This window comes from Puntigrus tetrazona, chromosome 11 (assembly GCF_018831695.1).
Source record: "Puntigrus tetrazona isolate hp1 chromosome 11, ASM1883169v1, whole genome shotgun sequence".
NCBI lineage: Eukaryota > Metazoa > Chordata > Actinopteri > Cypriniformes > Cyprinidae > Puntigrus > Puntigrus tetrazona.
This window is the reverse complement of record NC_056709.1, coordinates 10,825,903-10,853,510: the sequence shown is the minus strand read 5'-3', so window position 1 is coordinate 10,853,510 and position 27,608 is coordinate 10,825,903. Positions and strand designations below refer to the sequence as shown.

Below are 27,608 nucleotides of genomic sequence, written 5' to 3'. Positions count from 1 at the left end.
TATATTTAGCAGTCATTAGCGAGGCCTGGTCAAATGAAGGGCTGTTTTTAAAGTGTTCTTCATTAATTACACAGGATCCTCCATCTTGGTGGAGCACGAGCGAGATGTGGTCTGGAATCTAAGACTAATATTCAGGGTCTTTTCAACCTTCTTCATTCTAAGGCCCCTATATATGGTATGACTTTGTATTTATGACAAAGCTAATTGTTTGCAAATATTAAGGGCTGAAGAAGCTTTTTCTTTTTTTTTTGTATTATTAATCGATTGATTTAAATATTTATTTATGTAGTATGTGTATGTATTTATGACTCCCAGAATGCATTGTGATGAACGCATTATCAAAACATTATACGAGATTCCTTATATTATTGTCCTTCTACTTATCAACCTGCGAAAGCTAAATCGCTTTCGTATTGATGCGTGGAGCTACTGTTCAAACAGAAGAGCAGAAATCAGTTATATTATGCAGAGACACTTTTCCATCCAACTTACATCAGAGAACTTGGAGAGTATCCTGAAATCTGGACCTTGTCACCTGATTATTGTCATTAGTGGTTGGACAAGACACATATCAGTCAGAGACCCGTGAGTATGTCTGATGCTAAGGTCCAGGTCCAAGTCACAAGTCAGTTTTTTTTGTGATTTAAGTGCTTGAGTCCAAGTTTCTTCTCTGACTGTCCAACCCTCTGAAGAGATGGTCTGCTGAGAGAGGGAGAAGTGGTTTTCAGCAATAAAACCTGTTTAAAGCTGGTGGTCTTCCTTATTCTTCTCCATTCATGCCTTTCTTTGCGCTGATTAAATTCTGTATTCATGTGGTTACAGGTTTTTATGCTGTACGTCTCCTATCCCTTCCATGTCTCTCTCTCTCTCTCTTTTAATCCTCCTCTCGCAGAAAGCACTCTAAACATGCCTTAAAAGTGAGTCAGTGAATAAAAGGCCATTTGATGTGTTTTCTTTGCTGTGTGAAATGAATATCTTCACTAACGGCTGTCCAAAGAAAGGCTGTGTGGTAGTGTGCTCTCTGACCTGCAGTACAGAGCTACAGGACACATGAATGCACCGTTTCCTTTCATTCTGCTCTTAATGGCTGTTAATACGTGCCATTTTCTCTATCAATTGCAGTCTGAGATCGTTAGTATAGAGGCTTTCATCAGCAATCGTTCAGTTTGCTACAGAAGGAGCTTTCAGTCAGCTGGGATTTGGGGTGGAGTTAAAGATGGGTGGGTGGGGCTAGGGGTGGAGTTAGAGTTGTGATCAGAGGAGTGGGTGGGACTAGGGTAGAGTTCAAGATGTAAGCCAGAGGAACGGGGCAGGGATGGGGTGGGGCTAGGGTGAAGTTAGAGGTGTGGCCAGATGAGTGGGTGGGGTTGAAAGATCTAGATTGTAGTCAGCATTAGAATATGTTTGTTCAAGTACAGTTATTGAGCTCAGTACGTGTTTATATTCCTGTATAGAAAACATTTATTGTTTCCGTTACATTCTCTCTCTCTCTTCTCTGAATGATAAGTGCTAATGCAGTATGTGTAAATGTCAGCTGTCTCATGAATTCATACATCTGGGATCTGTAATGACGATCACACTTCATCAATTAATGCGTCTCTCTGGCAAATTATCACTCAATTTGTGTCTCAGCATTCAGAGTGTTAAACTGCTGTTAATGGAAAGCCATAAACACTTTGCTCTCACACCCACATTTTTTCTACCTTTTCTTATTTGGAATCGCTTATTTTCATTTTGAAATTCATCACTTACCTTTATGATATCAGGCATCTGTTTAAGTTTCAGACTTATGAAAGAATGATCCAGCGACCTTGGAGTTTAATTTTTTTCAGAACATTATTTTCATTATTTACCGTGATTGTTTCGATGGCTCTACTCCCTCTAGAGGTCGATTTGGAAACGGCAGGCTATAACCTCCAATCAAAATAAGACACTGAGAATGAATGATAATTACAGTCTGTGGATGCAAGGCATGTCAGGCATATTTATGTTTTCAAGGTGTTGGTTTATTGAATTGGTGCATTGTTGAATAAAGAATCTAACTTGAGAAGAAGGCAAGCGCTTTATTTTTATGCTCCAGACCGACCCAGAATTTAGCTATGTTTTTCAAGACGAAGTAATTGGCTCTCAGGCAGAGCTGTCAGTAAACACATCATCCTGTTATAATTGAACGCTTTCCTCTAGTTTTAATAGCACATTGTTTCAGTGGCAACTGGAACAGCCCTCGGTCGTCCTTCCAGAACAAATAAGTCTTATTTGGCTTGGGTGTGTGTGTGTGTGTGTGTGTGGTAGACAGACTGAGGTCTTCTTAGGACAAGTCACATTTTGTACGAAGGAAATGTTTCAACCTGTAAAGCCCCACTCAACTGTTGAAAGCATACTGCAGGTGAGAAAAGGTCAGGACTGTCCTTCACGTTTGTAAGAACTGAGCGGCTGCATGAATAATTCAGGCTTGTCATGTCACAGACACGTTTTCCCGTCTGGTCACACGGAGGGTCAGATCACGGCCCGTTACACGAAACCAGGAAGATCCGCAGGCCTGTGTCTGTCTCTTAATGGAAGTGGCAGGTTACATCAGACATAATCATTTCTGTGTGGTGTCTTCAACCCCAGCAGGCTGTAATTTGCACCCTCTCTTCCCCTCTGCCACATGACAGCTGCCGGAGCCGGGTCATTTTCCCTCCTGTTCTCCAGCTCTCATAAAGCCTCTTGTACCTGCTGACCTGTCCAGTAGTATGTAAGCATTGATTCCCGTATCAACCTTACACTCCGGCCTTTATTGGACCCCAGTGGCAGTGACAGTGTGAACAACTCTGAATGCATAGAAGTGCATGTTATCCCCTCCTTTAAGGAGGGGATGTTATGCTGTCTGAAAAACAAATCTAAATTTGGTTGTTTTTTGCTTAAAACAAGCGCAATATATGCTGATGGGATAAGAGAAATAATCTTGATTAGCTTTTAAATCTTTTTTCTTATCAAAATTAAATATTTGTATAATATTTTCAGTAAACAAGACATAATATCTAATACTAATTTTAGTTGTCAAGTAAATGCATTCTGATTTAAGAATTTATAGATATTTATACCAGAAAAAAAAATTTCATTGTATGTTCATCAGAATAAATGGTATATACAGAATAGATTTGTCTGCACGTGCTGTCATTTTTTTTGAGGACTGATGGTTGTAGTAGTCTAATATACAAGGCTACAGATAAATTATCAACGTTGATATGATCTAGTATATTTACATTTTGTGTTTTATACTTGTGTTTATTGGCATGCATTGTTTGGGACATCAGCAGATGATTCATCACAATATTAGTAATAAGGTGTTTTTTCCCTTGATGTTTGGTTAGTATTGCTAAAGAAAAATCTGCTGAAATAGACAGCGACTGCTCTTCTCCTTTTGCTTGTGCTCTTCTTGAGATTCAGCTGAAACCTTTTGCTTTGCTTCAGCTTGTTTCAATCAATCAATCACCTTTATTTATATAACATGTTTAACAATACATATTGTGTCAAAGCACCGATCAGTATCAAACTGAAGAATAGAGTGTTGGTAATGTATAGATTGACAATTTTCAGTTAAAGTTCAACTTAATTTTCATTTAAACGCATTTCATTATTGAATGCAGATACGTCATTGTCTAGATCGACTCAGTTTCAATAGGATCCCTGGAATCAAGTCAGATTGTGTAAGGGACTTTTTGTGTGTGTAAGAGTGTTCTGGTCTCCGTTTATGATCAGGGCTGCAGACATCACCTCTTTGTGCTGATCCACCATCTGATCTGGATACGGCCTGAGAAACAGAATAAGAAAGAAACTAATATTAGCATAGATGTTATTCTGTTTAAGATGTAACAAGTACATTATGGGGAGCGTTCCCGGTTCCGTCTGATCTAATTAATGCATCTTTACAATCTTTTAACGGATTTGATTTATAGAAGCTTATTAGTGTGTTATATGTAAGACAGAGTAAAGAAATGTGTCTTTAATCTAGATTTAAACTGACAGAGTGTGTCTGCCTCCAGAACACTGTTAGGGAGATTGTTCCAGAGTTTAGGTACTAGATAGGAAAAAGATCTGCCGCCCGTAGTCGATTTTGATATTCTAGGTTACCATTATCAAATGGCTGGAGTTTTAAGACACAGCGGACGTGCAGAACTATAATGTGATAAGAGATCTATCCAATGTTTGGTAGGGAACCAGTGCAGTGTTGACAGGACCTGATTAATATGGTCATACTTCCTGGTTTAAGGAAAATTAAGGAAAAGGCTGTTTTACAGATGCCAGAAGCATGACTTTCTAAGGCAAGATTGTTATCAAACAGCACATCTAGGTTCCTAACTGATGAAGAAGAATTAACAGAGCAGCCCTTGAGTGTACGACAGTGTTCTAGGTTATTACAGATAATTAACACCTCTGTTTTTTCTGAATTCAGCAGTGAGAAATTACTCGTCATCTAGTTTATATCAACCATACATTCTGTTAGTTTCTCAGTTTGGTGTTTTTCTCTGGTATCTTCAGCATCTTCACCCAGTGAAAGCTAACACCATATCTTCTGATAATACTGAAGCGTGAAAAGTAACGGTCCTAGCACTGATCCTTGAGGTACTCCATTTTTCACTTGTGATCAATATGATACCTCCTCATTTACTTTTACAAACTGATGGCATTCAGATAAGTACCATTTGAACCATGCTAAGGTGCTTCCACTAATGCCAACATAGTTTTCTAGTCTATTCAAGAGAATGCTGTGATTGATAGTGTCGAACGCTGCACTGAGATCCAATAGCACTAATAGAGACGTAGCTGTTTTCTTTTAACAGCTATATGATTAGCAAATAGTTAACTGCTTTAGCTTTAGAGACAGCATGTCATTCCACTGCTCCATCATCTCTGGATAATCTTAGCAACATGTTTAGCACATTTGGAGTGAGTGAGTGAGTGAGTATGTGTACCTGTTTTTCTATTCTGGTGGGCACTGAATACTCACAGACTCATGGGGACTTGTGTCACGGCAAAGAAGCTAATAAATGAGACAGAATGACGTTTTTGGAAAACCTAGCTTCTATCAGTCCAGTCATGCACCTTTAGTGTCCCTCACATGTCCTCCCTGTTCTATTTGTCTGTCACTCCAGCAGTCTGTCTGCATGCACTCATTCTTATTTAATAAACATTTAACCACCATTAATACGATTCATTTAATCAGCGGTGAACTAAATGAGCACAGATCTTTCCTGATGTCGAGAGTGAGCGCAGTCTTCTGATGCACCAGGTGTTTGTTCAGATCCTCCGTCACTGCTACGTTTGTGATCCGAGATTCAGTGCAGTTCGTCAAGGGTAGAAGTGAGCGTGTCAGTGTTGACTTTAATGTTCTGCTGAAGAGAACAGATGGCTGATGTGTGCCGCTCGCGTTTGATTGGCCAGCTGAGATTCTAAGATGAAAACTAGAGAGAGAGTTTCACTCCAAGCGTTTATAATCTCCTGCAAACATCTTTCTGCTAGATTTATGTCGTTGAAGCCGTCTGTTATCTGGTCTTTGTGTGTTTTGTTGAGATGCAGACAGTGACATTCATGCATATTCATTCAGTTAAAACAATCAAGTGGCTCTTTTTGATTTCCACTATAAACTCTCGACACGAGTGGCGTCTCTTCTTCACGCCGCGGTGCAGCGTTCCTGTGCGAGAGGGACATTTACTCTATCTCTTAATTAAAGATTATATCACATCATTTTCTTCACAAGAGAAGAAAAATTCACTTCAAAGAAAGAGTGAGAAAAATAATTTCTGTAAGTTCACCAGCTGAAAATGAGGCAAAGTTATTTGCATGAGTAAGATTGACGTTTTTAATATCCACTGCAGCGTTGTTCGATTGGCGTGACTGAGCCGTCGCCGGCCGTGAGAAAGCACATCGTGTGCTGCAGCATCGCCCTCATTATTGAGAAAACAATGCATAATTAAAGTAATCATGATTAATTACCATTCGCTTACCATTTGCACATCTGCTTAATTATAAGTTTGGAAAATTCCTCCACATCTGAAATTTTGTGCGCAGCTCGTTCTGCTGATAGTTTGACGTGAGCTCGTCATGGCAGGGAGAAAAAGGGCCCAGAGCTAAATGTCTATCTAGACACCAGGTCTCCCAGAGGTTAAAAAGCACACTCCCATAATGTACTTAAAAGGGGTCGCGACATGGACTTTTATTGTTTGAACACGATCACTCTATTATCAAAACCATCCACCCAGTGCTTTTTTAAATCTCGTTAAATAGACGTTTCATTAATACCCTAAAGAATCATATCAAGTTGTGGAAAATGGACATCTGATGACCCCTTTAAAGTGTTTTATTTTTGTGCACTAAAATATAATCATTATATTTATAAAATAATGTATAATTATTCATGAATATTATACTTTAGTATCGCCAAGTGTACTCAACTGTGCTATTTTGGGACACCGTGAATATGAACTAAAATGCTCTTTTAATAAAAAATGTGTTTAGTTACCACTTGTAGTACACTTAAATCATCTTTCATACAGCAGTACACGCAGGTGTTTTCTAAATACATTTTGTGAACACTTCGTTTTTAGTGCAATACGTAAATAAAATAAGTGCATGAAAAGAGATTACTTTATGTACCTGTGGCTGCTGAGAAGGTTGTATACAGTGACGTCCAGGAATCGATGGAACGTGCCGAGGGCCTACCTGTGGATGTGCTGCAGGTCAACGAACACGTTCATTAAGCCAACACGCTGATGACTCCAGTGCTTTAACGACAGACGCCCAGGAGCCCCAGAGACAAACCCTCGAAGGAGAGAGGACGTTAACCACTGTGTCAAAGAAGGTGGAATAATTAAGAAAAAGGAGAGAGCTCATTTAAAAGGGCTAAATCATGGCTGTAAGTTAATTATGCTGCCTTACCTTACACAGGAAGTGGCTTCACAGGGGATTGCGATAAATTTCCTGTTAAAGAAGCCCCTGGCTCATTAGCAAACAGAAAGTTTTGACACAGGGCAAAGATAAGCCGTGATGTTACGGACAGGACAGTCCTCAGCTGATCGCCATTCGTTTGGTTTGTTGTGGAGGAACTGACTTCAGCTCATAACAAGTCGGCGTGAGCAGGTGGAGCGGTGTTTCCATTACTGTGAGCAGACACCCAGCATCTCTAATGATAGAGCACCAGCACTTCAGAGAGCTTCAGCTCCTCATTAAACCCTCTGCTGCCATGTTAGGAAGTGACTCGGGTGTAAGATATAATTTAAGATGCTTGCAGTTCGCTCTGTGTTTCTTCTGCAGAATTCATGATCGATGTTTGTGTCAGATAATGCTTGTTCATCAGTTTAAACATCATTTACCTGCCCAAATTTGTCTGACCAGCTTTCTGATGTGGATGTTTTTATTTTTTTATGTTCCAAATGTTCTTTAGAAAAAAAAAACGATTGCAACATCTTCTTTTTTTTGTTTCAGACTATTAAAACTTTACACACTGATCCAAGAACAGCACACACAAAATGTCAAATGAAAACATTTGTCTTACATTAAAAAAACATTTGCCATAATATTATATTTTTGATATATCACATACACACAGACAAAGAACTTTGTCATTTTTCTCTCTCTCTGGTTTTTTTGTAACAACTGTTTATACATTTTTGGAAACAGTAATATAAATCAAAAAGCAATTGTGCAAATTTAGGACAAACTCCCACCCATCCCACCCGGTAGACTTAAAAAAACTAATAAATAAATATAGAAATCATTTAATCAATAAAATAATTTTTTCAAAGATTTAAAAAAAGATTACACAACATTAAAAAAATATATAAATAACTTGACCAGTGGCCTATTTCTAGGATTATTCTAAATTCATGACTGGTTGTTGTAAGGTAATGAGTGTTTGCTCATGAGAAGACTTGATGAATTAGTGTGGCATTAGTGTGGGTCGTGTTTGCGAAACGAAATCGAGATACTTCCTGCTAGATTAGTTGTGTGTTACAGAGAGTATTGTGTGTTGTGTTTTGCAAGAAGCATTTTATGAAATTGAGAACTAAGTCAAATGCTGAGAATTAGCTGATTTGGTGTGTTTCTGCTGTTGTGTGCGTCAAAAACAACTGTAATTTAAAGGGATAGTTCGCATAAAAGTCAAAGTTCTGCTATCATTAAATCTCTCTCAAAAGTGATTTCGAACCTGTATGAGTATTGAACAAAAAATAAGATATCATGAAGAATGTTTGTAACCAAATAGGTAGGTATTGAAAAAAACACGTTATGAAAGTCACTGGGAACCGAAAACATTTTGGCTTCTTCATTTCTTCTTTTGTGTTCATCAGAAGAAAGACACCTTTGGAACAGCTTGAAAATGAGAAAATCGTGGCAGAATTTGAATGTTCGTCTTGGCTTGATCCATTTTTCTGTGTTCCTTTTCAAATGAGGGTTAACTAGCCACATCGAAACCCTTCGATATCATTCTGTTTTTAGTTGTCTGTCACGTTTGTGCTCTGGAAGAATGGCAAGTGGACTCACTAAGTGGGCGTTCATGTAGTAATCATCGTGGCTCGTCCGTGTCGATAGTGTCGGCTGTTGTAAGGCAGAGCGGCCATTGACAGAGGGTATTAAAGTTAATCAGCAGAGAAATGTCAGACGGCTTCACTCACACACGTTAGTGTTCTGCTGGAGCTCTCAAACAATGCGCGCTCGCCGTGTCAGGCGACTTCTGGAGGGCCAGCGCTCAGATCTATTCTTTGAGTGCGCCGGCGTAATCATGCGTGACCGCGAGCGACTGAGCTCTTTAATTAGAGAGACACGCATTCATTATTTACCCTTTTCTCAGAGGAGATGAGCTGGAGCCCGTGCTTTGTGGGAGAGATACAGAGCTAAATGTACCTGAGACAGGCCTTCCTCCCAGTTCCTCCAGCAACTTACAGTCTCCAAATAAAACCATGTTTACTATAGTTAAGCCACGGTAGCCACAAATGAACCTTGCTATATTAATCCTAGTTTAACCATGGTGTTTGTAGCAAAAACAGTAATCAATACACCAAAAAAACACTTCTGATACAATAAAACCAGGGTGTGCAGGTACGCTGTGTTCAGCTCAGAACTTTCGAAGAAGGTTTTTAATTAAAAGAAATGAATCGATGTGAGGTTTATAATGAGCAGATGCTAACAGTGGCGTTTAAAAAGCTCTCATTAAGCGTCTGAAGGGCTTTTGATGGCAGTCTGTCTCCGGTCGCATCCTCTGGCCGGATGAAAGAGTGGCTCTTGAAGGTCACGAGGTTCGTTTACTGAGCACATTCAAAAGGGTCGAAGCACGCTCCAGGCTTTGAAGTTCTCCTCTGGCTCGATAGACGGTCGATGGGCCAACCCAGGGTTCCAGCAAAACTTTACCCCTCCACAGAAATCCTTCATTTAGCTGAATGCCCTGATTTTTCTTTTCTATTCATGTGTTATATTATAACTAGGGCTCTTGTGTATTAAAATTGGAGATATTAGGACAAAAATGCTCCTCATACAGGTTTTAGGGTTAGGGTTATATGGGTTATATGTTATATTCACATAAACATCACCAAATACAATGATTTTATGTGATTTTACATAACAGTTCTTTAAATAAAAAGTTAATATTGTTTTGCCTTCAAAAAGATTGGCTTCAGAACCAAAGCAGAAATGTTGTGCATCTATGAGCAACACAGCAATGTTTCACTTATAAATGAATCTGTGTTTTACACAAAACAGGTGTACCAATGATTCAAAGGCTCTTTCACAAAATGAGCCATTTACTGAATCCCTGAATAAATCTGCCACCTGCTTGAAGCTATAGTTTGTTATTTAGAGTATAATTCAAATCAGTGGATCAGTGTGTTAGCAGTGTGTTGGTTGTCACGGTTGAGTTTGTTTTTACAGCAACCACAGCTTCACACACAGCTGTTTTTTCTTGTGAAGAATAACACAGAAAGACATTAAGTACAATTTGGATTGTGGACATAGGATAATCAATTGTTTTTCCAGCCAATGAGGGTTTTTTGTCTCATGTCCGTTGGTGCAGTATGAACATGACTGTTGTTTTTCATTAGATTCTAAATCCAACGGCCAACTTGAGTCAACTTGTCTGTTGAAGTTTGTTGGTGTTTGTCTGTGGTGTGAAGAGAAGGTATTTTAAAGACTGTTGATATCAAAGCTATGTTGAATCCTATAAAATATATATTTCTAAAGCTACTCTCTGTATCTGCTTAATACTTTCTCAATTAACACAAATATAGCTTGGGGTATTTTAACAGATAAAAGTGTTATTTTAATTGGATTAATTTATTGACAAATCTTGTAAATAATTAAATTAAAAACTATTATTAAATTAATAAAATTTCATATTGTTTACAATATGTTGATGCTTTTATGGATTGCTGGATTTTCCGCCTGCACAATAAACCTCTATACGAGAGCAGGAGGAACATTTGACTGGCGTTTTGTGTCTTCTGAAAAAAACAATGTTAATGTTACTTGAAAGCTAGTGTTTCTAATGCAGCGCTTTTTGTAGTGCGCTAGATTCAAGAAGCCAACAGAAGAAACACTGTGTAATTCAGCTTCGTTTATCGCACCTTCTCTGCTGGTTGCCAGAACTTTCCTCTTAGTGTGTCTCTTTACTAATTTACAGAACCAGTGGGACTCAATTATATTCAGGAGGAAGATGTCAGCCTCTTACCCCGACAGCGTCGCTCATCTCTGGAACAAAAGCTGGGGCTTGCGGCATGTTTAGAAGTGGATTATGTTCAGAAGGCTCGGTTCTGGGCCTGGCTGGGAGCCTGTGATGTTCAGCAGCCGTACGGAAAGCAATTTCCTTCCCGTCTCAGTGCTGACATTTCTTACAGAGACCCCCCGGAGCAGAGCGCTCTCACCCTGCCGTGATTAGCCGTACAGCGTCGACTAACGGCACGCAGGATCACAGCAGTGAGGGTTTCACATGGATGAAACTAGTGGAAAGGTCAACGGGATGAGACTATTTGTGTGTATCGGGCCACGGGGAGGGCTTATTGTGGTAATTATGAGATGAGGATATATCAATCATGTGGGTGATGTTTCTCCACAGAGCTGTAGTCCAGTAAAAAATGACTAGATTGTCCTTTTATTACTTTCATTTCTAGAAGAAACAGGATTCTCACCTCCGTTGCATCCTCACATGCGTTGCATTCCATTGAGGTATAGTTTGTTAGGACAGGACAGATACAACTATTTGAAAACGTATAATCTGAGGGTTATAAAAAAAATTGCCTTCAAATTTCTTAGCAATGCATATTGCTAATCAGAAATTATGTTCTGATATGTTTACAGTAGAAAATTAACAAAATATCTTTATGGAACGTGGCATAAAAGAAAAATGGATGTGTACTAATAATATGCTATATACTACTTATAAATGTACAGAATCTCCTGATCCAAGCAATCGAAGCATTGTGATCAAACATTAATCTGTATAAATAAAAAAAATAAAAACCGCTAATGTTATAGAACGGAATGAGGATCTCTGAAGTGGTGTAGGACTGCTTTGGATGTGTTGAAGTGCTCAACTTCATCTATGCTTAGATCATCCTTCTGAATCCCATTCAGACCTGGTCTATAACAAAAATGGCATTGCCTAAGCTTTTTTTGTAGTCAATTCTCCCACATTCAAGTGTTGATGAAACAGAATGCATGTTTTTTCTTTTGATAAAGTACCATGTTCAGATGCTCATACAACAAAATATTCTTTTGGCCATGAATGTCATGCTGGCGAGGATAAATTTGAGTGATTTGAGTGGAATGACATAAATCTTGCCAATATCCAAATCTACAAAGCCATACACTAATTTTAGGCCTTTGACTCCGTTTTCAGTTTCATATAAGACTTTTCTTTTTTTTTTTTTTGCAAAACACAACACATAGTTCTCTCCGTAACGCACATAAATCTAACAGGAATGACTGTTTTTTCCTGATTTCTAAAACATAATTCATGAATGAATTCACCATTTTCTCATAGCCAGACAATGTCTGTTTCAGTATACAACACAAATAGAGGGGTGCAGATTCAGTCAAATTTAGCAACATAATTTAAGAAAACTTTACTTTCATTACGCTACTGTAAAGAAATCTAACCGTAAATGAAAATCACAAGAAGAGAAAAGTTAAAAGACTAAAGAACTGAATATATAGTGAACACACATCAGAATATAATGTCAGGTACTGTAAATTCATTCATTCAGCATCCTCCGCCGAGTTTTATTGCGGTAATGGTAGTATCCTTATCTTTTATAGCAGTTTCTTTTTTTATGACAAAGACTTCTCTGCCTTCCCTAGACAGTCATCTCTGCACAAATAGAGCAGATGTAAGGAATACTTGGATACGAATCAATTTAACAGTAGTGAGTTTGAGGCAGTGCTACAGTATTTCCTCTCGTCTGAAGTAATTGTATTGTATTTGTAAGTAGTATTGAAACCCTGCAGATGAGGTCAACTTCCCTCATGCTCAGTCCATGCAGAAGAACACGCTCAACTACAGTGCTTTTATTTCATCTAGAACAAATGACTTTTGACCTCATCCCCTTCATTTTTATTTTCCCCTTCTCTTCCTCTTTGTCTCTCGCCACCAGGATTAATTTTCCAGAAGTGTGTGTCATCAGATCTGCCGCTGAATGTTCTCGCAGGGATAAATGTGCCTGTTCATTTTTTGATGCTTGAGTTAATTGTGTTGTGTGTTTCTGTGTTTCTGAATGAGTTCTGCACACTGAGCAAATTGGATTTTGCATTTTGTGTGTGCTGTTCTTGGATTAGTGTGTACATTTTGGAAATGTAAGCAGAAACAAGCTAGAAACACTGCAGTCTGTGCCTGAGCTGTTACTGAGCACATGCAGCTTCATAAAGCTCATCATCTGAAGCTGTGTTGTCATACATGATGACGTATGTATTTCTCTGCGGGATTTTTCAGACACTTGTTGAGCTCAGAATGATTTGGGACACAGAGTTCCCTGGTAGTATTAGAGAAGTGTATCTAATAAAGCTCCTGCTGAGCACATACACACAAGACAGACCTAATCTCTGAGGAAACAAGAGCTAATCAGAGATAGAGAGAAGACGGCAATGCAAATATTTTGCCCAGCGATTCATTACTTTTTCTCTTGAACCTCTGCCACAGAATAATGATCCCAAATACTCAGCCGTTACCGGCGGCCTCTCTCGAGCAGAAATTGGATTTCGGATGAACAATCAGACGGTTTACGTTTCGTCCAAATTCCCACGGTTTAAACTCAGCTTCACGGAGCAAGAAAAGAGAGCAGCTGCCGTTCACTTCACCTGTGTTCATGCTTTCATCTCAATGCAGCCGGTGAGTTTAACACATGCCACAAATGCTCCAAACCCGTCTCCTCGCTTGAAAACCCTGGAACAGGTTTATTTTTGCTTTCTGCGTTGCTCTTCGCCGTTGCTCCCTTGTGCCAGATCCAAACGTGTCTCCATCTGGCTGTTGAACAGAAGCTCACGCAAACCGAATCTGTCTGTGCAGTTTTACATGAAACAAAATAATCAATGCATATTTCATAGTGAAAAAGCTCATTAGGTTAATGAGATTTTCTCTGTGGAGAGGTTGCACATCAGCAGGAAGAAGAAAACATTTATGAAAGCTGTGTTTCAGATCTAATCTGAATGTGTGGGTTACTGTAATACGGTACAGAAGCTGGGTTCACTGTTGAAGAACACATCGATGTGATGCTGCAGGAACTCTCCGAACATCACCCAAAAGCTTGTGGTTGCCGATCATTTACTTGATCAAAATCAGAAAGGGGGTGTAAGGGGACATGTTTAAAAGTGGTTCAACAACCGTAACCATTACAGAATCTCAGGCCAGAGCCGCCTGGTGGAAACTGACATTATCCCTTGGCTGCTTTGGTCATGTAGTACATCTAGAAATGCAATGATCTGTCCTGTATTGTAGGGACGTAGACTGGCATGGTGATGCAGGAGTTCTTGGACACTAATTGCAGCACACAAGGTGATATTTCCCCCACGCTGGCCAGGGATATTTACAACAGCCCTTTTTCCAACTACAGGTTTGGCCAGATTGAAGCCTGCCTCATCCACACAGATGAACTCCTGTGGCGGCATCAAAGCATCAGCATCATGTTTGTAAAAAAAGATATAAAGAAGACACACATCTGCATGTAATAATGGTGCAGATCCTTGACCCTGACATTGACCCTGTACAGCTGCTTCAGTCTGAAGTTATGTCATGTATTTCTGTAGGATGCAACTTAGTGTAGAAATGCTGACCCTGTTCATATTGATAAATACATTTATATCTGCAATTATGCGTTATTGCAACTCAGATTACATTATTTTATTGCATCATTTCAGTGATGGCAAGCTCTTGTTGTTGAGTAAAGAGCCATTCCCTTTCTACCCTAAGGAGATCGTCCAACCATTCTGTGGAAAACATCATGTGATGTATACAGTAGGTAACAGTCAAGAGTAGAAACCTGAATATATACCTGTTCTCCAATTGGAATGGCCTTGTACCGACTGAGGTTGGAGGGGACTCTTTGCTTTTCCCAATGATATTAGGTGATTTCTTTTTTGAACAAAGTGTCCAGTGTAACAAAACATGTGTAGTGTTTCGCAATAAGCATGTTACAGAATTGTAAACAAAGTGCAGAGTTGACAATGTGTTTAAGCTATGGTTACACTGTGTTTAAAGTATTCTACAAGAAGTTTAGGTATTGAGGATCTGATCTAAGCATTCGGTTTTAGTGTGTAAGCAATGGGCAAAGACCGTCAAGAGGCAAACAGACAGAGGAAGTGCTCGTAACACCAGTTCAAAGTACAAGCTAGAAGGGAAAGGAATAAATAAAGATATATATATATATATATATATATATATATATATATATATATATATATATATATATATATATATATATATATATATATATATATATTTTTTTTTTTTTTTTTTTTTTTTTTTTTAATTTTGGGATGAAGTCAAGTGGTATCAAAAGACATTTGAGCTGTGGTTTGAAGTTTGAAAGAAATTTTTCTGATTTTCATTTTGTCACGTCGAATGTAAACAGACTTCATCTGTTGTGCTACTATAGTATTAGTAGACTGGTAGGATTAGGGTTAGAGTAAGTTCACATGTTCTTGAAATGTTTTCTATAGTCAGTAGAAGGTCTGTTGAGATCAGCACAATAAAGATTTAGCAGGTAATAATCAGACGGTCTACTTGTAAAAGTTAACATGTAGGTGCAAGGTGTTAACAGAATGTTCATCAGGGACCATCAAAATAAAGTGTTACTGCTTCTCTTAAAAAAACTTACTAGTAAACTAGTAGTTTATTGAGTTTACTAAAAATGCAACAAGTTAATTAGTAAACTGTCAGTATACCTGTCAGTATGTCAGTTTGCTTTCAGTATAGTTGCAGTGCAAGCTAAAACATTGCTGTATACTAGTTGTATACTTTTATATACTAGAAAGTGGACCAATTTAGTCCCAATCAGTATTGAAATAGTACACTTATAAATATACTACTAGTACATAAACTAGTACATATACTACTTACTACATAAGTAAAGTTTAAGTATACTCTAAGTAGACTAAATAAAATAAACTTGAAATATACTACTTTTTAGTAAGGGTATACATGTTAAAAACAGTTCATATCCAGCTGAATCATTGATGTTTAGGATTTAACATGTATCTCTGCAGCTCTATCAGACACAGATGGACAGCGTTGACATGCAACTAATCATTTGCTTTCTTGTTTTATTTTCTCACACAGCACCGCTGACTGACAAACCTCCCAAGATCCTCTACCCGTTTGAAAATAAGATGAGCATCCTGGAGATGCAGCTGGGTGAGAACAGCCTTTATTATGGACCGATATTACATAACTGTCTGAGGGCTCTTACAGCAGTGCATTGTGCTGCATGCGTGCACACATCTGAATCTGTGAGTGTGTGTGTGTGTGTGTGTGTGTGTGTGTGCACACGAGTATCTGGTATCTGTGTGTGTGTGTGTGTGTGTGTGTGTGTGTGTGTATGCGCATGCACGTGTGAATCTGAGAGTGTGTGTGTGTTTTGACTGGTAGTCACGATATCAAAAGGCTTATAAATCAGCCAAAAGTAGTTTTGATGTAGATCTAGTGTTCAGCACATGTTTTGTGATGGGTAGGTTTAGGGGCCAGGTTAGGGGATAGAAAATACTGTTAACCTGCTTTAAAATGTATAGAAATCTATGCAGTGTCTGTGTGTGTGTGTGTGTGTGTGTGTGTGTGGATGACTCTCAGTGCTCCACAAAATGATTGTGCTGTGTTTGATCACCTGTGAAATGTGTCAGAATCACACCTTTGTAAAACAATAGAGCTTTTATGTGCCACATTTCATGCTCGTTTATGGCTAAATGAGTGTCAGAGACTTTGACTCGAATGAGTGAACATGAATGAGGCTATTCACAAAGACTAACCGGCTCAGATCACTGCAGACTCGTGGAATAACCCACTAACCACGACTGCTGATAGGCTAGACAAGAAATGCAGTGCTAATCAGCTGCTGTGCTGCGATTCTTGAAGAAGCTGGGGTTGATGGGACTCTCTGATTGTCTGGTAGTGCTTTTCTAATTTTTCTAATTCTTATGTGTTTATAATATCTTAATATTGCTTATATCAGACAGTTATCAGAATAGAGCTATGCATTAGTTTACATTTTGGCACGATATTAACAATGAAGTAGTCAAGATCTGCTATACAGTTTATTTCATTTTGTGTGAGTGTGTTGTACAGTATGTATGCAGATAAAGTTGGTGGCACTGTAATTGTATTGTTTGTTATGTGGTAATGTGGAAAATGTTGTTCAATGTATAGTAATTTGGTGTAATGACTAATTACTAGCCTAATTGTTATTTAGTGATGTGTGGTTAAATGATGCATATAAACGACAAGGTTAAAATGTGGATCACATCACTCAACCCTAATCAGATTACCTGAGGAGTTCACTGAAAGTTGTGGCATTATATTTATGCACAACAAATTCTACATAGTACATCTCTAAGCCAAAAGCAAGACTGCATATGATTTTTGGATAGCAAAAAAGCAAATGCTGGGGGGCAGATATGATGTCAATAATTATGCAGATGTGTTACTACATTGATTGAATGATAAGATTGTGTTTGAGAGTCTTTGATCTCCCTTCCCGGGTTAAACAATGCAGATGTTAAAATCATATGTTGATGGTCACACAGCCCAGAATCTTCTCATGTTAGTAGCTGAACATTATTCAGGTTAGTAGCTGTTGATGTTTCAGAGAGATCACTGGTCAAAGATCAGTTTCAACCAAACAGAAAAGTTTAATTTAATCTAGATTTTTTTCCTTGAAAATGTTTTATCGTTGCTAGTTCATAACTAGTGTGTTCTGGCTTGGATCAGCCATTGATTGTACCTGGCTGTACAGGCTGATGTGTTTTGTAGCTGGATGCGTTAAGCTGATGTGAAATCTGTTCCAGAATGTATGTGTGTGTGTGTGTGTGTGTGTGTGTGTGTGTGTGTGTGTGTGCGCGTGCGTGGTTGAGTGTGTGTTTGAATGTGTCTTTTCTCTGGTTTTCGTCTGCCATTGTTTCGTGCTGTTCTTCTAAGCTAATGAATGTCGAGCTAAGTGCTGTGGATAGGGTTTATAGTATTTCAGGGTGTGATTTGTAGCTTCTGTATTAGGAAAGGCAGTTGTTTAGACTAAAAAAACATATTTGAACTGTTTTATTCTGGCCTGATTGTAATACATTTTCATAGATTTATTTAGAATTCATAGCATCACAATTTCGTTTATCACAATCATTTTAGTTTTTACACCCCCTTTTTTATAGAAACACTAAATAACAAATAATATCTTAAGCACTGCCAGTCCAGTCAACAAATATACATTCATGTTATTCTAATTACTAAAGTTCTATCATCTTATAATGCTAAATTAGAACACTATCATATTATTATGTTATAAAATATTATGGCTATTCTATTCTTTAATATTTCATCATTTTTATTTATATAGCACTTTTAAAGATAAAGATGCAAATGCAGAGATGGTCTCTGTGATAAAAATGGAATGTTTTGGTGTGTATCAACAGGGCACAAAGAAATATAGAGCTGATTATCATCAGCATAGCAGTGAAAGCTAACACCATGTTTCCTGATAATATCTCCCAGAGGTAACATGTACAGGTTGAAAAGTAACGGTCCTAGCACTGAGCCTTGAGGAACTCCATATTTCACTTGTGATTGATATGATACCTCCTCATTTACTTCTACAAACTGATGGCGGTCAGATGAATACGATTTGAACCATGCTAAGGTGCTTCCTCTAATGCCAACATAGTTTTCTAGTCTCTTCAAGAGAATGTTGTGATCAATCGTGTCAAACACTGCGCTAAGATCTAATAGCACTAATAACGAGATACAACCATGATCAGATGATAGAAGCAGGTCATTAGTAACTCTAATGAGAGCAGTCTCAGTACTATGGTACGGTCCAAATCCTGATTTGAAATCCTCACTGATACCATTTTCTCTAAAAAGGAATATAATGTATTGAGGATACTACCTTTTCTAGTATCTTCGTCAGAAAAGGAGGAAATTCGAGATGGGTCCATATTTGAGTCCATATAAGTCTTTGGGGTCAAGATATAGTTTTTTAACGAGAGGCTTAACAACAGCCAATTTGAAGATTTTGGGGACATAACTTAATGACAATGATGAATTAATAATAGTCAAAATAGGATCTATGACTTCTGGAAGCAGCTCTTTTAATAGTTTCCCAAAGGTGTCCATAGAGAGTTGATAATATTTCATATGCACAATGTTTTAATAATAATCTAAAATGAACCTGCAGTGCATGTGTCATTTTCCCATCATTTAAAGTATTTAAAGCATTCAATGATTAAATCATCATTTACAGTATTTCCCACAGAAATTAGCAAAACCATGTCTGAGTAGTTTGTCTGCGGTAGTACATTCAGATTTGTCTCTTTTTCCCAGAGCTTCATTAGATGCCAAGCCCCATCTGTTAGTTTGCTTGATGTATTTCTGCTGTTGAAGTGTTCTGCTCACAGAAACACTTGGACGATGGTTGTGAAATTTGCCAGATTAATAGGGAAGAGCAACAAAAACATTTCTGCTGAGCCTTTTAAGTTTCACCTGTTTTTGCTTAAGATTCTTGAATGGACAGGTGTAGAAATGACCGCCTGAGCACCACCTGCCAGTCATTTAATGCTAGATTTAGTGCTTTATGCTCAAAAAGTGTCTGTATGTGATGAAACTGGCCAAGTTAAGTGGATATGTGTCCTCTTGTAGTTGCCTAATGAGTTTAGTAACAAAATGTTTTTTGATTGGTTTGGCCTGTTGTCACAAGCCGTATTAGGTCATTTATCAACATTGATGGATATTATTTCCTGTAACGATTAATCAGAAGCATTACTGTTTCCCCTGTTACGATGCCATTACCGTTACTGACAATCAAATGTGGCATTACTATAATTTATTATAGGCTCAGTTCTTCTGAAATTATTTGACGTAGCTTATCAGGCTCACGGGTCACCAACCAACTTTGACTCTCACACGCAAAGAAAGATACAGAGTATCACATAAAATGCTGAATTTATGCTCTACATGTAAAGAGTATTCTTTGTTGTATTCTCTGCAGTTCCTTTAGAATTCTTCAGCCTTTAAGAACTGCTGGTTTCTCTGGCAGTAGGCAGAACTAATGTGCAAACGGCAATCTCATTGGCTCTATTCCCAAAGTGTCCATAGAGAATTGATAATATTTACAATAATATATTGGAATTGATTGGTGTCCCTCACACTGTCCAATAGAAACATTAAAATTGTGTAAATTGTGTACATTTTTATTGAAACATATTGATATTGGCTACATTCAAGCTATTTGACATATTTGAATAGTTACTGTTAGAATCATGTAACTCAGTTACCAACTCAGTTACTATTTGTAAGAAGTAGTAACTATAACTAATGACTTTTTTTAAACACTGTTCATCACTGGCAGTTTTACCCACTTTTTTGTCTGCATTATTGGAATTTTGTGAGCTGCTTACATGAACATGGCTACACGAAGTGAGGTTTTTCCAACTATTTGCACACTAAAATTTTCTTTTTGTTGATGGGATATCTCTTTCTTGTCTCTTTCCCTGTTCTAATAAGCCTTTAATACCAGATCCAGCGGTTCCTTTCTCTGAGCCAGGACTCCTGACATGCATTTTCCACTATAAGATCTGACATCGGGGCACAAGAGATGGCCATCGAGCGCTGCGTGACTCACTTTCTAAATGGCAGCGCCACCAGCCTTTCATTTCCATCTGAATGCACCACTTGAGGATCCAAAACAATGGGCGAGCGCGACTGTCAGAGACTCGACGAGAACACTTTTGGCAAGTGGGTCACCAGTGGATTGGATGGACTAGTTTTGCATTTTACAGATCAAGTTCTGCTTTAGATCTCTCAGGCCGTGTGAACAGGAGTGCTTTTAAAGCATAATGTGATAAGAGGTTATGTATTAAAACTGAGAAGAACATTAATAGAACTAGTCATTCGAAAGTTCTGTTCTTCTGGACATTTGCAAATTGGCATGTAGATATTACAATTCTGTATGCAAATAAATATGAGAAAGAAGCTTGTGAGCTCTTATATTTTTGGAATATCTGATTTAGTTGTTAAGTGGTCTTTGAAAGCACAGGGATGTACATTAAATGTAAAATGATCTGTGTTTTTAATAGATAAAGATTTTTTTCTCTCTCTTTCTGCTCTGTATATTAGCCAGATTTTATTTTCTAGTGCACAGAACCATTTCAAAAGTAATAATTATGTAAGCCGCAGGTTTCTTTGTGTAAATCCGTGCTATTTTCCGTCCCTCTGCAGTCGACCGCTGCCGCTTTGGTAAATGTCACGGCCGTGGGGCTGCTCGGAAGATCGATATTACATCATTTCTCTCAATTAGAGAATGCTTATCGTTAGTCTAAGGAAGTCTTATCTGTATTCAGCCGAGCCGTCCGAGTAACAGGGCAGGAGTTCCACGCTGAATAAATGGCCAGCATGATTCCCTCAGATAATAAAATTCTGCATCATACTGAATCGATGGTACTGGTCAGACCGTCCAGACACCAGAAACCTTTAACTAGTTGGAGATTGGATTGTGCCAGATCTTAGTTGTACTTTGGGCACTGTGCATAGACTGGGCATGTGCAGTCACCGCTAAACCTTTTAATATCTTTCATTCTGAAAGTAAATATGAATTTGGTTACTGTCGATCCCTGAATTATGACTCTTCTGCGCTGTTCTGTCTATTAAAGTTGAAGATTCGAGCATTTAATGTGGTTAACTCGTCTTCATATGTTGGAAATGGATTCAGCACTGAACCAAATCTCTGAATGGCTTTTATTTCACTTTTTCCGTGCAGCATCCGCTGAGCCTGTTTGTATTGATTGGGAATGACGATAGCTTTCCGTGGAAATGGATGAGCTGTTGATTTGTACTTTTCATTTTTCAGAAATCCTATAGCATAATGGTCACTGCAGGAATCAGAATTAAATCATCTTCCTCTTGAGCCTCTCCAGTCCACACCAGTCAATTCAAATTCACTTATCGAGTAGAGAGTCCTCATGCTGATCTCTAGAGCTGTTTTCCCCAGGAACAAACCATCTATCTGCCGTATTGAACAGAAGATGAACATGTTCTGGTGGGTTAAGCATGTGTAAACTACTGTCGGGGTACCAGTGACAAAATGACTAGTCCATCTATCCATCCATCTAAATAAGCTTTCATTTAAAAATATATAGTCAGGCTTTTGGCTTTGTGTTCACACTGAGATGGTGTTTTTGTCAAAGAAACGAAAGCAACAAAGCTTCTTGAAAACGCTCTATAGAGTGGAGAAAATTAAAAAAATTGTTTTCACGTTCTAGTGTAAACAGAGGCTTTTAATGCATGTTTAGACGAAAGAAGAAGAAGAAATTTTATTAATATAGCACCTTTCCATAGCTCAAGGTCACTTAACAAGTTTTGTACATCCACTCAAGCAATATAGACTCAAATACAATAATATATACATAAACCTATAGCCATTATCCAAAGAACATATAAAACAGATAAGTTTTTATGGGATGGTATGAGTTTAATCATCAGTTACAGTACACTTTTAGTCATGTGACACATATTGTTCCAATAGATAGCTATGTTTATATTAGTGTTGTGCCTGTCATGATGACAATATGCTATTCACTGTCACGCTACAGATGTGCTATTTAATACACTCTTCACATCACAGTCTTGCACAAATGGCAGAAAATGTAATCATGATTGCTGTTTGCGGCAGTTGCATTTTAGATCAGACATGAAGTTGTGAGCGAGGGACACATCAATAATGGTGAGAGATTTTTCTAAATAAAATGAATTGCAATAATATGTATTATGTTCCATCTGTGTCTCGTGAGCTTTTTTTGATGCTGTATGCATGCACAGTTTTTAACATTTCAGAGAAACTTTCGGAAAACACTATTGTGGACAGAGTGTTAAATTAAATTTGATGTATTTGGATTAATAGTTCACACAAAAATTTTACTCACGCCAAAGCCATCCTAGGTCTATATGACTTTCTGTAATGTAACCTTAGATTCCCACATGAAACTCTTCAATAGCTTTGCTGAATCCAGCGACAGAAACATGAATTTCTCTTGTGAGACTGATAAACGGCTCACTTTGTGTGCCTCTCAGGGTCCTTCTGCTTTCACACAGAGCTCCAGCTCTCTCTCTCTCTCTCTCTGTCAGAGACGGCTGTGCTGTGTATGTTCATGATGCTGAACTCTTCACCTGAGCTGGATCCCTGTGGCGCTCAGTGAAATGTGCGGATATTGGCAGTGTAAGAGAGATCCTCACGTTCTTACGAACAAAGCAGGAAGCTCTCGTTACTCTATGCTTCCTCACTTCCTGTGTATGTCTGCATGGCTTCAGCTCACTGATCATGAATGGAGGCCGACTTAAGCCTCTCTGACCACTGAGAGACTCAATTACGCTGTCGTCTCCTCGTTCACGCCTCTGCTCATCTCGTCCCTTTCTGAGCAGTCTGCACTGAACACAGAACACATGCTGTCTCTTCAGGGACGATGACCATTCATCTTTCCAAACGCCAAATGCCGGTGAGATGACAGAGATGTGACCCGGCCTGACAGAGTTTCAGATGGACACATTGAGTGGAGTTAACATCACATTCGTTTAATGAGATTTTATGGAAAGCGAGAGTCTGACAGATAAATAGATGAGCGTTGACACATAATAACACCAAATACTGTAGGGAAGGAGCGTGTGCAGAATTCTCAATTACAGGTGTGAGATGCTAATGTGAGGCACTTTTCACAGGTGTGTCTTCATTCAAATCACTTCTGACATCTCACTCAACGTCAATGCATTATTTAGACTGTGTCCACTGAACATACTGTAGATATGAGTAAAAATAGTAAGAGTGTGGTCATATACAGTATGTAGGTATGTATGCATATAATGTAAATAATGTGTGTGTGTGTGTGTATAGTTCATTGCCAGAAACAGATACTCCAATTTTTTACGTTTTCAAAAAGAAAAAAAAAATTTATATCATGATGTATTTATTGTTTTATTGTGAAATTAATTGGAATGCACAATAAAAAAGAATTGACTTTTTGTTGATTACAATTTTAGTATGCAACCCAAAAACATTTGATTGAACCTTACAGTTTTGGTCATATATCCTAAACCTTTACATATATATTATATATATATATATATATATATATATATATATATATATATATATATATATATATATATATATATAAATAAAAGGTTTGTATACTGTACGAGAATGTTGTTATTTCTACAGAACGTGCTGACAGCTGTAGGGATTTTCTAAGATAAAGAGTCAAAGTTGGTGCTTCTGCTGGAGCATCAGTTAGTCAGGGACTGATTTGTCTATAGCTGAGCTTCTGCTAATCTGAAGGATATTTTGTGTGGCTATCATGAACTGACTGCTCTCTGATGCATGGTCGTTCGAAACTGAAACTTCTCACAATCCGTGTACTGACTCTGGATAAGTTTTGATTTCATTCAGCTTTTCTCAAAGTTGATTTGTTTCTTGTTTCTTGTTTCTTCTGTGAAGGCATGAGATGATCAGTCTAGTTCCCACTGTTTCTCTGGGTTTGGAGCAGTTTATATCCAGCTTGTTTTTATAGCTTTACCTGTCCTTGTTTTCTGATTCCTTCAAGTGATTGTTTTTCGTTTTTTGTTTTTTTAAAGATCCATAATCCCTCTGATGTCATGGCCAGTCTTATTCCTCGCCGCTCACTCTTTGCGTTTTGCTTCTCATTTCCTCCGGCAGTTCCTCCACATCTCTCGTCTTCTCAGACATTTCATGGCTGTCTGAACATTTCTCCTCATCTCTCTAGAGATCTGCTGTATGTGCTGTATGGTGTGTGGGGCTCCTGACATTTATGAAGAACAAATTACCATTATTTGCTGTTACAGCTGGCTGTTCTAGCGCAGGTAGATGCTTTCAGACGTTTTAGAAATCCATAAAATGTTTAAATGTCTGCCTAATATTTGTTGTTTCCACTTAAGGCTGTGCATTGCCACAGCCGTTCTGCCTCTGTCAAATCAACACAAAACTTTAACATCTCTTTAATATCTTCACATTTTTTTAATAAAATGTTGGCTCAGTGCATGGCACCATCTGTCCAGTGTTTGTGCCTTCCTCATTACTTGATGTCAGCACTAAGTTGCACACTATAGATGTATAAATAGTCGTTATAAAAACACATTATGAGGATTACATGAGATGAGGTTTGTCTGTGAACTTGTGGGCCGATTCTGAAAGACAGTGATATGTCATTGAGATTTATTTTTGCAACAGTCCTTTCTGGTTGTCCTTTGAGTTGTGTCACGAATGAGGGGACTGATGGGGCCCTGCTCTGATGGCTCTGTCTATATGTGACCCTGGACCACAAAACCATAATGGTCAACTTTTGAAAATGAGATGTATACATAATCTAAATAATGAATAAATAATCTTTACATTGAAGTATGGTTGGTTAAGATAGGACAACATTTGGCTGAGATGCAACTATTTGAAAATCAGGAATTTAAGGGTGCAAAAACAATCTAAATATTGAGAAAATCACCTTTAAAATTTGTTAAAATTAAGTTCTTAGCAATGCATATGTTTAAATACTGCTTAAAAACAAATTTGTAAAAAATGTATAAAATATCTTCATGGAATGTGATTTTTACTATCAATCAATCATTTTTATTTATATAGTGCTTTTAACAACACAGGTTGCATCAAAGCACTGTACAGTATAATGACAGGGATGTATAGTGACGAGAGTGACCAATTTCTTATTAAATGCAGAGACGGTCTCTGTAGTCAATTCAACGATAGTCTGACTACACACCCTAATGATTTTTGAAGTAAAAAATATATATATAATTTTGACCCATACAATATATTGTTGGCTATTGCTACAAATGTACCTGCTTATGACTGTTTTTGTGCTCCAGGCTCACATGCACACACCATTTTAAACAAAAAAACTTTCTCAACATATTTATGTCCCAGTTAATACTGATTTTTGCCTAGTGAAAGTTAATGATTTAAAGCCTGATTAAATAACCATTCTGTAGTTGAACCGTAAACAGGCCAATGTGTGAGCACTTCCTACAGATGAAGAAAGAAACACAGAGTACTCTACATTTGGTCTACTGAATGACATTTTCATCCTCAATGTTTGTTTTATACAGTATGTGTTCATCCCATTTGGTTTTTTGGAGCTGTTATTGTCATGGTCAAGGTTTTTTTAATCACACCTGCTTTTTGTGTAATTTTTATGATAGGACTGTTTCAGGGTCCCTTGAGTCGCTTCATCAACAGGCTCTTATTGCAGAAGCAACTATGAGTTTCTGATTGCCCCGGAGTGGAACATAATTTCATCATGGATTTTGCCTTGTGGCTAAGGTGCTTTATGTGCTGCCGCTAGGCACTAATACAGAAGACAGAGCAGATGAGGTGACGGCAGCACGAAAAAGGAAAAGCAAACGGCATTATCTTAGTCGGAAACAGGGCCTTCAAGGACAGAGCCATTGTTACTGTGAGCTGCAGCAACTGGCGGAGATTTCTCTGAGCTAAATTACAGTGCGAAGCCACAAATGGACAGCAATAATTGTAGGCTTTGTGTTGCTAAATAGAGGCTCAGAGAGCATGTGTGACCCAAACCCTCCTTTAACAAGCAGATTCTGTCTCGTTTAGTGACAATGGCTCAGGAAACAGATTATCCTCCTAAACGAGTCCACATCCTCCTTTATTCCTGTCCACACACACATACGCCATCTGCAGTGATTTAAGATTCCTCTGCATCAGTGGGGTTTCTCAGCAATACATCATATCCACTGCTGTGTTTAAATGAGTGTGTGTAATTGCAGGTCCGTTTGCTATGAAAACAAAAGGCTTAATTGATCTCTGTACGCCTGCAACCCGCACTGTGATATAGAGTGACATTCATTTGGGTGAAAACACAGAACCAACAAGCTGGAATGTGACATCTGGTTGTGAAAGGTTGGCACTGTAATCAAAATCATGTGAATAGAGCAGAGAAATTCATGAAAACCTGGTAAATATGTTGTACATAAAACATTAATCAAAATCTGAGTGTTGTCTAATTGTGGTTCATTCTTGCACAAGCACTTTCAGGTCAAGTGATCTTGTGTCTTATACTTTGCATTAAAGAGGAGTCTCATTGATGCCGTCATTGTGTTGCATCATTTTAATTTGCTTGTAATGTTCATTTTTGAATAAAAGCACCTGCTGAAGGAATAAAAGTGGGTATGTCGAATGAGGGAAATGGTCGCAGGGATGCCAAAAGTATGGCAGGAGACAGAGCATCTCGTTCCTTCCTTCTGGAGACATTCCTCTTAAGTAACTTCAAGCTGCATTGACCACAAATGTGAACGAGATGCCCACGCCACCGATCTTTTAAGTCTCGGTTCAGTGTGTAAGCAGAGAGGACAACTAAGGCAGAAGGACGGAGGAACACAGAGCACTCTGGATATCAAGGTCATAGAATCTGACAAACATGAGCGGCGTGGATGTAATGGGTGCAATGGCTAAAAGGAAGACTGTCTTTAGTGTCAGAACTTGATCAGTAACCTCTTCAATAGATTCAAACAGAGGTTTGCAGAGAGCCTCCAGGACCACGGCCTGGTCCCATGAAGCTACACGGGGTCATATGGGAGGCCTCAGCACACAGTAGAGGAAATGTGTCCTGAATAGAGAATGGGGCTACTGATAACAGTTAGATCCCGTCCCAACACACTCTCTCCAGAACCTCTGGGAGCAGAGCAATCGGGGCAAAGCATACAGACGAAGCCTCAGCCAAGTCTGCATCATGGTATCCAGCCCCAGGGGAGCTGGATGAACTAGAGACAGGGGACATTGCACTAACTCTTAAGTGATAAGAGGTTCACCTGAGCCTGACCAAAAACTCTGCAGATCTGCCTTACCACCTCGAAGGTGAAGCATCCA

The 27,608-nt window shown here is 38.4% G+C and overlaps 1 protein-coding gene across 4 annotated transcripts in view; it reads left to right on the top strand.

Annotated features, from left to right (window-relative positions):
• The window catches only part of il1rapl1b (interleukin 1 receptor accessory protein-like 1b), a 145,184-nt gene that overhangs the window by 72,808 nt on the left and 44,768 nt on the right, over positions 1–27,608 (top strand). For all 4 annotated transcript variants that reach the window (XM_043252715.1, XM_043252713.1, XM_043252714.1 and 1 more), the window contains exon 6: positions 15,797–15,871. In XM_043252715.1, the coding sequence (XP_043108650.1) occupies positions 15,797–15,871 (75 nt within the window). The remainder of the gene's footprint in view (positions 1–15,796; positions 15,872–27,608) is intronic.